Source organism: Ursus maritimus, unplaced genomic scaffold, assembly GCF_017311325.1.
Source record: "Ursus maritimus isolate PB19 unplaced genomic scaffold, ASM1731132v1 scaffold_23, whole genome shotgun sequence".
Classification (NCBI taxonomy): domain Eukaryota; kingdom Metazoa; phylum Chordata; class Mammalia; order Carnivora; family Ursidae; genus Ursus; species Ursus maritimus.
Genome location: NW_024424786.1, coordinates 40,820,336 through 40,832,405, shown reverse-complemented (window position 1 = coordinate 40,832,405; position 12,070 = coordinate 40,820,336). Strand labels below are relative to the sequence as shown.

The 12,070-nt window shown below is 47.3% G+C and overlaps 1 protein-coding gene across 1 annotated transcript in view; it reads left to right on the top strand.

Moving 5' to 3' along the window:
- The first annotated feature begins 11,286 nt into the window (after positions 1-11,286).
- Positions 11,287-12,070, top strand: part of CATSPER1 (cation channel sperm associated 1) — a 5,505-nt gene continuing 4,721 nt past the window's right edge. Inside the window, exons 1-3 of the mRNA XM_040638742.1 lie at positions 11,287-11,413; positions 11,605-11,755; positions 11,942-12,033. Coding sequence (XP_040494676.1) covers positions 11,311-11,413; positions 11,605-11,755; positions 11,942-12,033 — 346 coding nt within the window. The 5' untranslated portion in view covers positions 11,287-11,310. The remainder of the gene's footprint in view (positions 11,414-11,604; positions 11,756-11,941; positions 12,034-12,070) is intronic.

Genomic DNA, 12,070 nt, shown 5'->3' with positions numbered 1-12,070 from the left:
ATCTTTCCCCAACCAAAGTGATGCTTTCCCAACGGACCATGTGCAGAGTGTGAAGCCACCAGATTTCTATACGTGACAGGAGATTTCTGTGCTCTTTGTCCCGGTTTTTGCAGGTTTTTAAATTACTGTGGTAAAATACACATAACAAAATTTACCATTTAAACCATTTTTAAGTGCACAATTTAGGGGCATCGAGTGCACTCACAATGTTGTGTCACCATCACCACTCTTCACCTGCAGAACTTTTTCATCTTCCTAAACTGAAACTCTCCCCATTTAACAACAACTCCCCATTATCCCTTTCCTGTTGCCCCTGATAACCACTATTCAAACTTCCGTCTCTGGGGGCGCCTGGGTGGCACAGCGGTTAAGCGTCTGCCTTCGGCTCAGGGCGTGATCCCGGCGTTATGGGATCGAGCCCCACATCAGGCTCCTCCGCTATGAGCCTGCTTCTTCCTCTCCCACTCCTCCTGCTTGAGTTCCCTCTCTCGCTGGCTGTCACTATCTCTGTCAAATAAATAAATAAAATCTTAAAAAAAAAAAAAAAACTTCCGTCTCTGAATTTGCCTATTCTGGGTACCTCATTTAAGTGTAAGTGTACAATGGCTTATTTCACTTAGCTCAACGTCTTCTGGGTTCATCCACGTTGCAGCAGGTGTCCACGTTTCCTTCCTCTTTAAGCCTGAGTACCATTCCACTATAGGTACATATCACATTTTGCTTATCTACCCAGCTGTCCGTGCACATTTGTGTTGTTTCCACCTTTGGCTGTTGTGAGTCATGCTGCTGTGACCATGGCTGGACAGCATCTGCTCAAGTCCCTGCTCTCAATTCTTTCGGTACACACACAGAAGTAGAATTCTGGACCGTATTGCACAGTTTTTTAAACACTCTCAAGTAAACCAGTCTTGGTTTAATGAAGTGAACCATTTTGCAGCATCATGATTTCTTCATCTCCAAGAGTTTTTGACACTAGCAGCTCTCTGTGAAGAAAGCAGTGTGTGTGACAACATCAGGTTTTTGCTTGTTGGGTTTTGGTGGTTTTCTGTTCGTTTGTTTTATTTTTTTCTAAGATTTTAATTATTTATTTGTCAGAGAGAGAGAGAGAGCACAGGTAGGGAGAGCAGCAGAGGGAGAGGGAGAAGCAGGCTCCCCGCTGAGCAGAGGGCCTGACTGGGGCTCGATCCCAGGACGTTGGGATCATGACCTGAGCGGAAGGCAGACACTCAACTGCTCAACCGACGAAGCCCCCCAGGTGCCCTGTTTGTTTGCTTTAAACAAACGCAGTGACAAACCCTGTGGAGCAAACTCTTGCTGGGAATACCATCAGTTCAAATGCCAAGCCAGTTCTTCCAAGACAGACTTTTTGAGTGCAGATGTGAAGAAAACGGTAACTACAGCTTGGCTGTGTGTTTCTCTGGGTGTCAAAGCTGTTTGCTGCAGAGAAAAGTTTCTTGCTTATCACCCTCGCTTACAAATCTTCCACATGTTATATAGCATGGTGTTTATAGGTGAAATACATTGACTCATCAGCCTGGACCAAAAATCTGTTGTTTTTAGTCTATTAACAAACAAATAGCTTTTCAGCATCATGTGACGTCATCAATACATCGACTTATTGCTCTGAGAGCAGAATCTCTTCGCTTCTTCATTTGGTATCACGTGCTACCATTTCACTCACTCGAGTTCCACCTGTCAGCATTATTAGGTTCTCTTGCCTAGACAGCGAGTTCTGCTACCAAATAACTTGCTCCGTGAGCCTTTTTACTGAATGTGACCTTAAAATAAAAGCCTTAATCTGTTTGCTCTGAGACACCAATTGATAACAAGGAGCTCATCTACTTGTCAAATGGCTGTAATTTGTAGTTAAGTTCTTTTCAATACTGAAGCCACTGCTGCCTTTGTAAATTGTAATTCTTTACACTAACCCTACCAGATTTGTCCATCGCCCTAAGCTCCCCCTCTTTCATTTCACACCTCATAATGAAAAATCACCACATGGGACCATTAGACACATTTGTAAAACACAAATGCTACTAAGACATACAATGGAAGGGCATAGTAAATAACTAAATGAGAAACTTGCAAACATACGACATCAGGCTAACTCTCGCTTCTAACCGGCATAATTCCGGTCGTACAGTGTGTACGTCAACAGCAAAGCGGCAGGGCCGCAGCTGAGTCACAACGTGCAAAAATTATTTATTTGGAAGGAAAATTTCCTCTGATTTTCCATCACACCAGGAAGTTTGTCTGCTCCCATCAGTCAGTCATCAGTGCATAAGGGGAGTTTGGGGGAGGTCGTTCAGGAGGGTGAGGCCGATGTCATCAGTCTTGACCTCTTCCTGTCCAGGCAACACAATATTCACAAATGATCACCGACTTCCTGAGCTCACCTTGAAAACTGAGGAAAGACTCATGGAGGAACGTAGTTCCCCTGTGCAGTGCCAGACGGGGCTGAACGACCTCTAGTGGTTTCTGAGGCTGCTTGGTTACTGACCATCTCTGAAAGCCTGGCCATCACAGGGCACATGAAGTTTAAAAAATAATGCTTTTTTTTTTTTTTAATCACAACATAGAACCTGTGGCCTGGAAACATCTCGAGGCCAATTCTGTGGTTCTGCAGAACCCTGGTGGAAAACTCTGACCTAGAATATTGAACCTATTTCTTCTTGTATCCATACGCTGTCCCATAGGAAGGGGGGAAATGGAGGTTCACATGCCCAATGCTTTAAATCCGAGACGTAGGAGTTCTCATATCGTCTCTGCTCTCTTTAGCCACACCTAGATGCAAAGTTTACTGGGAAATCTCTAATTGGGAGGCCATGTACCTAGGAAGAAGGGAGAGTGGAGTTGGGATACAGCTAGCAGTCCTTCCACAAACTCTTTCCTTGTCTGCTGCTGGCAACAGACACTGAGCTCATTGAGGTCAGGGGCATGTCTTTCATTCCTGGGAGCCTGGCACCCAATGCCACTATGCACTTGGCTATGTCCAAGCACTCAGCAAGCAGCTGTGGTCAAAGGAGTGACCTGTGAGCTTCCAGAAGAGACCTACACTGGGAAGAATGAATTCCATGCACGGGAACGGTCTTGCAGTGAATTTCAGGAGGAAGACAGGACAGCATGGTGGTTAAGGGGAAAGACTTTGGAGTTAGTACTGACATTAAGCTCTTACTCGTTGGGAACTGGCTTATACTGTCTGAACCATGGCACCTTCCTCTGTAAAATGTAATAATTTCCATCATGTGGAATTATTGTGACGATTAAATGAAAGGTACATAAAGTAGGTCCTCAATAAATAATGTCTGATAGTTTTATGTTAGTAATAATGTTAGGGCTGAGTTAGACCGTTAGGTAGTCAGCACCAGGGTCCCCAACAAGAAAATATGGAGTAGGACAGCTGAAATAAAACAGCACTAACATCCTGTTTTATAGCTTAGACAGGACCACACTAACCCTCTGCTTTGCAGCCTTTGCAGAAATGACTTCTGCAAAACGTCCTAAAATAAGGCAATTAACCACAAAGCATTTGTCAATATCATGGGCAAGGGGCAGTTAAGACATAAGCCCCCAGGGGTAAAAGACCATCACCACAGAGACGTTAACCTAATAGGTAGACAGATATGGGACCAAAGCCCTGATTTGGCACAACTCAGCACACCCGATTGCTTAAGATAGTTTTGGAAAAGAGCTCATAAAAAACCCCTAAACTTAGAAACTCCAGGGGCAACGCTCTCGGGTCCCCTCCCTCTTCAGGAGCTTTATACTATCGCTCAATAAACTTTGCTTTGCTGCCCACCACTCTTTGTCTGATCTACCTCTTCGTTCTTCGAAGCAGCATGACCAAGAACCACGGGCACTAGGGGCGTCTGGGTGGCTCATTTGTTAAGCGTCTGCCTTCGGCTCAGGGCGTGATCCCAGCGTTCTGGGATCGAGTCCCACATCAGGCTCCTCTGCTAGAAGCCTGCTTCTTCCTCTCCCACTCCCTCTGCTTGTGTTCTCTCTCTTGCTGGCTATCTGTCTCTGTCAAATAAATAAATAATATCTTAAAAAAAAAAAAAAGAACCACGGGCACTAAAGGCAGAGCAATCCTGCAAAAATAATCCAAGAGGGAGGTTTCCATCATTGTTAATGAGGAAGAGAGTAAAAATACCAATTAATATTTACTGTGCTTTATATAACTGCACTTTTTTGATCCTATGAGATAGGTATTACTATCTCCATTTTACAGAAGAAACTGAGGCATAGGAATGTTAAGCAGCTAGCCCAAGGTCACATACCAACTTTCGCTGAGCTAGGCAGTTTGAACCCCAGAGCCAACTGGTATCTAGGTAGGACTGTGGACTGGACCACGTGGCCTGTTAAAGTTTCTTTCCACCAAAAGGCTAAAGCAATTGCTGGGGCATAGGGTGTCATTCTGGACTTCTGTGTCCAGCTTTGCCAATCTGGGTCACCTTAGGCCAACCTGTCCCCCCCCACACTTTTTTCTTAATTTAATTTTTTGATCATGATAAATGTACTCTTTAATCCCCGTAACCTATTTCTCCTACCCTTCACGCACCTCCCCTCCAGTAACCACCAGTTTGTTCTCTATAGTTAAGAGGCTGTTTCTTGGTTTGTCTCTCTCTCTTTTTTCCTTTGTGCTTTTGCTTTGTTTTCTTAAATTCCACATATGAGTGAGATCATACGGTAGCTGTCTTTCTCTGACGGACTTATTTCACTTAGCATTATACTCTCTAGCTCTATCCATGTTGTTGCGTATGGCAAAATTTCTTTCTTTTTTATGAATGAATAATATTCTGCTATTATATATACCATATATATGATATATATATATATATATATATATATGTATATATACATATATATATGTAATAGTAGATAGATTGTGATATATATATCACATATTCTTTATCCATTCATCTTTCGATGGACACTTGAGCTGCTTCCATAGTTTAGCTATTGTATTATTTGTAAATAATGCCACAATAAACAATGCAGCATATATCCTTTGAATTTGTGTTGTATTTGGGGGTAAATACCCAGTCATACCATTACTGGGTCTTAAACTAGTTCTATTTTTAATTTCTTGAGGAACCTCCATACTGTTTTCCACAGTGGCTGCACCAGTTTGCATTCCCACCAATAGGGCAAGAGGGTTCTGTTTTCTTCACATCCTCACCAACACCTGTATTTTTTGTTTCTTTTGTTTTAGCCGTTCTGACAGGTGCAAGGTGTTGATCTGTACTTCCCTGATGATGACTGATGTTGAGCATCATTTCCTCTGTCTGTTGGCCACCTGGATGACTTCTTTGGAGAAATGTCTGTGTCTTCTGCCCATTTTTTAATTGGATTATTTGTTTTTTGGGTGCTGAGTTGTAACAGTTCTTTATGTATTTTGGATACTAACCCTTTATCAGATGTAATTTGCAAATATCTTCTCCCCTTCAGTGGATTGCTTTTTAGTTTTGTGTTTGTGTCCTTTGCTATGCAGAAATTTTTTATTCTGATGTAGTCCCAATAGTTTATTTTTACTTTTATTTCCCTTGCCTCAGGAAACATATCAAGAAAAATATTGCTCTGGCTAATGTCAGAGAAATTACTGCCTGCGCTCTCTTCAAGGATTTTATGGTTTCAGGTCTCACATTTAGGTCTTTAATTCATTTTGAGTTTCTTTTTGTGTATGGTGAGAGAAAGTGGTCTAGCTTCATTCTTTTGCATGTTGTCTCCCACTTTCCCCAACACCATTCGTTGAAAAGACTTTTTCCCATTGTATATTCATTCCTGCTTGACCAAAGATTAATTGACCATATAATTGTGGGTTGATTTCTGGGTTTTCTATTCTATTCCATTTATCTATATCCGTTTTTATGCCAGTACCATGATTTTAATAGTTTTAATTACTACTGCTCTGTAGCATAACTTAAAAATGTGGAATGTGATACTTTCAGTTTTGTTTTTCTTCCTCAAGATTGTTTTGGCTATTTGGGGTCTTTTGTGGTTCCATACAAATTTTAGGATCATTTGTTCTAATTCTGTGAAAAATGCTGTTGACATTTTGATAGGGATTGCATTAAATCTGTAGATTGCTGTGAGTAGTATAGACATTTTAACAATATTTGTTCTTCTAATCCAAGAGCATGGAATATCTTTTCATTTCTTTGAATCATCTTGAATTTCTTTCATCAGCACTTCATAGTTTTCAGAGTACAGGTCTTTCACCTTGTTGGTTAAGTTTATGCCTAGATATTTTATTGTTTTCAGTGTGATCGTAAATGGGATTGTTTTCTTGATTTCACTTTCTGGTGCTTCATTATTAGTGTATAGGAGTGCAACCGATTTCTGTACATTGATTTTCTAACCTGTGACTTTACTGAATTCGTTTATCAGTTCTTGTAATTTTTTGGTGGAGTTTTTAGGGTTTTCTATATGCAGTATCATGTCATCTGCAAAAAGTGAGAGTATTACTTCTTCCTTACCAACCTGGATGCCTTTTATTTCTTTTTGTTGTCTGATTGCTGTGGACAGGACTTCCAGTATTATGTTGAATGAAAATGGTGAGAGTGGGCATCCTTGTCTTGTGCCAGACTTTAGAGGAAAAGTCCTGGCTTTAAGTCTGGCTGGTTCTAAGAACTCATGAAATTTGGCTCCTCTTGCTTTCATAGGGAAATGTATGGGGATTCATCCTCCCCATTCATGTGCTCCCTGGTGTGAAAGTTTCGTTTTCACCCTTCTCTACACCACTGGCTCCCTCTCCACTGTGGACAGCTATGGTCTGTTTTGCTCCCAAACCAAGTCTTCATCCTCCCTACCTTCTTTGATGTGGACTCTTCTCTACGTTTAGTTGTGAGTTTGTTTTGCCAGTCTTCATACTGTTTTCTGGGTTATTTACACTGACGTGTTATCTAGTTGTATCTGTGGAATGAAGTGAGCTTAGGGTCCTCCTACTCTGCCAACTTCCCAGCTGACCCTTGGGAAATAAGCCCTTCCCTTTTCTTGACTTCGATTTCCTCATTTTACAATGAAGAGGTTAGACATGATGATCCTTGATCCTGAACTACACCCTAGAAGGAGGCATTTGGGAATTAGACCTGGGGAGGGGCCTCCTGGTGACATCATAAAGGGAGAATTCCGTGAGAGGACTCAGGCTTTCCAAGAAGCACCAGTGCCATAGGTGGGAAGGACAACTCAGGAAGGGGACTGTTGGGCCCACATCTTGAGCTCTCTTCATTCCAGTGTTCCCAGCATAGTTATGGATCAACCCTTGTTGGCTGAAAAGGCTCAAAATGAGGCAGACACCGATGATTTGGATGTGTCATCTCAACCTGGCTCACCAACCCCACATCACAGGCCAGGCCATAGTGGAGTCAACCACCATCATGGGTACCATCACCACGGTGTGTCCCACCACCATGGTGAGTCCCACCATCACGACATATCCCACCATCACAGTGAGTCCCACCAACATGGTGGGTCCCAACACCACAGCATAACCCATCATCATGGTGAGTCCCACCATCATGTTGGGTCCCACCATCATGGCACATCCCATCATCATGGTGAGTCCCACCATCATGGCATATCCCACCATCATGGTGGCTCTCACCATCTTGGTGAATTCCAAGACTTTCATGACGATGCCCCCTCCCACCATTCCCCCCACTTCCACCATTCTCACCACCCCCACCACTCCCACCACCATGATGAGGCCCACCATCATGGTAGAGCCCACAACCTCACAACCCTTGCCCTGACTCCTTCTTATAGCCCTATCCTCTCGCATTCCCTTGGTGAGGGCCCTTTTGATGGTGAGTACCACCATGGTAGCAGAAGACATCATGATAGGCCCCACCACCATGGTGAGCCCTACCACCACGAGGGGCCCCACCACCATGGTGAGCCCTACCACCATGAGGGGCCCCACCACCGTGGTGAGCCCTACCACCATGATGGGTCTCACCACCGTAGGGAACCCCACCACCATGGTGGGTCTCACCACCCTAATGAGGTTTCCCACCATAGTGGGCTCCATCACCAAGGTGAGCCTTCCTACACGTATGGTGGCCCTCACCATCATGGTGAGGCCTATCACCATGGTAGGCACCATCATCATGAAGCCCACCACCATAGAGGGCCCCTTCATCATGGAGAGACCTTTTCCCGCCATTCCTATGTGGACTCCTACCATGATTACATACCTCACTACTATGACGACCACAGCCACCACAGTGAGCACCACCATGGCCACCGCGGTGAACACCACCATGGCCACCATGGCCACCATGGCGAGCACCACCATGGCCACCATGGAGAGCACCGTCACAGGGAGCACCACCATAATGGGCATCATTACGATTATTTCCATGGTGATCATCGCTATGGGGAGTACTATCACGGTAGCTCCCAAGGCTTGGGCCTATACAAGTCTCACAGTGTGGCCAGAGCCTCCCTTGGCTCTTCCCGTTCTCGTTCAGTAGCCCTCCAACCTAGCATGGTACAGGTACAGCACTCAGCCTTTAGCGTGACTCGTACCCGCAGTGCAGTGCACTCACATGCAACCCAGGCGTCCAGCAAAGTCCATCCTCAGCATTCCTCCTCTAAGACTTCCTCAGAAAGCTGGGCAGAAGAAGATGAGCAATTTCAGAAGCGTAAAAGTGAGTCTCTGCTTCCCCCACCCCCAACTCCCACTGCCTGGCCCAGATTCCAGGCCTGACTTGGGCCCTGCACTGACCTTCCTCAGATCGTGAGGCAGGACTCTTACCTGCGTGCAAATTCCATTGGCTATTCACTCACCTGACTGTTCATCATCCAATCTTCTACTCCTTAAATGATGCAGCTCTTCAGGCCGTTGGTTGTTTGTTCACCCAGTCACTGCTGTGCATATACACATTCACTTCTCAAACATTTCTTCTTGTCTAATATGGGTCCCTTGGGGCGTCTGGGTGGCTCAGTCGTTAAGTGTCTGCCTTCGGCTCAGGGTATGATCCTGGTGTTCTGGGATCGAGCCCCACATCAGGCTCCTCCGCTGGGAGCCTGCTTCTTCCTCTCCCACTCCCCCGCTTGTGTTCCCTCTCTCACTGGCTGTCTCTCTCTCCATCAAATAAATAAATAAAAATCTTAAAAAAAAATAATATGGGTCCCTGGCCTGTCTGGGCCCTGGAAGCACAGAAAAAACAAATCCTGCCCTTGAGGGGCTCCAAGACTGGGAGTGGTCACTTAAACCACCAATCCTAGACCACCCAGTGGTGATGGCCTATCATCCGTATCAGGACAGTTGCCACTGTAGATTGTATTTATCCACATTTCCCCCACTGTGAGCATCTTGACAGACATCCAGTGTCTGAAAGAGGGCCTTGTTTAAGGGCAGGGAGGGACCTTGGCTATGAATGCACAGTCCCCCAAGCTTGGCCCCAAGTGGTTCAGTGAACAGAGTAACAGTCTCACAAGCAAGCCGAAAGGGACAGGCCCCTAACTGGGTGGGAGTAGGGAAGGCAGCTGAAAGGAGGAGATGTTTCAGCAGAATCTCAGAGGGAGAGGGGGAGCTCACCAAGCGGATGGGGTAGTGTGCAAAACGGGGCTCTCCACGCGTAAGTTGCCACGTGCGTTAAGAAAGGCCTGGAGGTGTAGACTCGTGAGAGCAGACCACAAATCCCAAACAAGCTGGCGTCTGCCATGGAAGGGGTCAAGCCTATGGCCCCAGGATCAGCACAAGATGGCATAGAGGCACTTCAGTGAGCGAACGGTAGGCAGGCAGGCAGGCATGAAGACGAGCCCCAACTTAGTCTGGGAGGCTGCCTGGGATCCCCATGCTACCTCCCACACAGACTTGACTCTCTGTCCCCTTACAGCTGCCAGAGCTCAGCGGGCCCACAAGAGACTGCACACCATGGACCTCTTCTACTGGTTGTGGGAAAAATTAAGCTACCTCATTCAGGGCCTCCGGAGAATGCTTAGGAACCTGACTCAGTCCCTGCCCTTTGAAGCCTTCATCTTCCTCGTGGTCTGCCTCAACACTCTCATGCTTGTGGTCCAGACCTTCGCTGAAGTAGAGATCCGGGGTGGTAAGAGCTGGGGAATCCCTTTCTTTTCTTTTCTTTTCTTTTCTTTTCTTTTCTTTTCTTTTCTTTTTCTTTTTTCCCCCACTATTTTCTCTATTTAGTCATGAGAAACACAGAGAGAGAGGCAGAGGCAGAGAGAGAGGGAGAAGCAGGCTCCCGGCGGCCCGGTGCGGAACTCGATTCCAGGACCCTGGGATCAGGACCTGAGCCGAAGGCAGCCGCTCAACCGACTGAGTCACCTAGGCGTCCCTGGGGGGGTCCTTTCACATGGAGAAAGCCATAGATCTTGTTCCAGGCCTCTTGTGGGCCTGATCCAATGCCAGGTGGTTTATGTAACTTCACTCATTTCATCCTTACCCCTGGGACATAGACAACATGGCCCAGTATTAAAAAGCCTGCTGAACAGGAGGATGTGCTGTTTGCGATGCAGCCACCAGGTGGCGCAACGACCCTAAAGACGCCGCCTTGTGGGTTCGCGGGAGGAAACCCAGGTCACCTAGGAGGGCCAGGAGACCCTGAGAAGGAGGCTGTAGGGGTGAGGTTGGAAAAACCGGGGAAGATGGCCCCTGAGACCCTTGGCAGCAGGTGAAAGAAAGACCTGCCACCGCGTAAATGAACTAAGCAGAGAATAAGATGGGCTGCCTTCTTACTCTGTTAAGTGAAGCCAGTGCTCCTGAAAACGCTCTCAGGCAGACTGCTATTGTTCCCGAACCAAAGTGGGTCCACTGCTCGGTGAGTTCTAGACAGACTACCCCAGGTGGAGTTGTCTCACAAGGTCATCTTTATTTGTAGAAATAAGGAGATCCAGGGGAATCATTTCTAAAGCTGTGCTCTCCAAACAAGGGAAAGCCGGCTCCTTTGAGTAGGGCCTGGGATGAGCATTCAGAGAGGGGTTTTAACATCACCGCGAGGCTGAGGCACTCTGATTCTGTGCGGGCTGTCTTCCTCAAATGTTTCTTTTTCTGTTCCAGCAGTTCCTCCCCTAGCTTCTAAAAGATAAGATTGACAGTTAGGCAGAAGCTGCTACGAGTTCCCTGAGGTCAGGAGGTCAGACCAAGTGACAGTATTCTCGCTGTTTTACAGATAAGAAAACTGAGGCACGGAGCAGTTAAGACCCAACAGCCATTAGGGCAGAGCCAGGTCTTCCCTAAAATGGACTGTGTGTGAGGTCCAGAGGGGAGGAGGAGAGACGGGCCTGGGCCGTGGGAATGGCGGTGAGTGAGCCCCTTGTGTCCCCGCAGAGTGGTACTTCATGGCCTTGGACTCCATTTTCCTCTGCATCTACGTGGTGGAAGCCGTCCTCAAGATCACTGCTCTGGGCTTCAAGTATTTTTCGGACCCCTGGAACAATCTGGGTGGGTGGGGATGCGGTGTGTGTGTGTGTGTGTGTGTGTGTGTGTGTGTGTGTGTCTAGGGAGCCACTGGACTGCTGGCAGAGGCTGAGGACGAAAGGGGCCTGGCAGGGAGCGCCGGTGTTGGGGGGCCTGTGGTTCTGGGCGAGGCGCCTGGGCAGGAGCCCGTGACACCCAGCCCCCTGTGCCTTCAGACTTCTTCATCATGATCATGGCGATGCTCGACTTCCTGCTGCTACAGTACAACTCCTTCTCCTTCGTCTACCACCAAAGCGTCTTCCGGATCTTCAAGGTTTTCAAGAGTTTGCGGGCCCTGAGGGCCATCCGGGTCCTGCGGAGGCTCAGGTCAGCCGGGCCATGGCTGTCCCCCCACCCCCACCCCCGGGTGCGGGGACCCCGCCGGAAGGGCTTCCCAGGCCTGGGCTCCCAGGGACTCTGCTGCGACCCGTTCACGGCATTGTGGGCGGCGTCCGCTCCGGGCACACGTCCCGGCCCCGCTGATCCCCCCGCCCCCGTCAACTTCGCCCACAGCTTCCTGACCAGCCTGCAGGAAGTGACCGGGACTCTGGTGCGCTCCCTGCCGTCCATCACCGCCATCCTCATCCTCATGTTCACCTGCCTCTGTATCCTGCACTGGGGAGGCGGGGGGGGGGGGGGGGG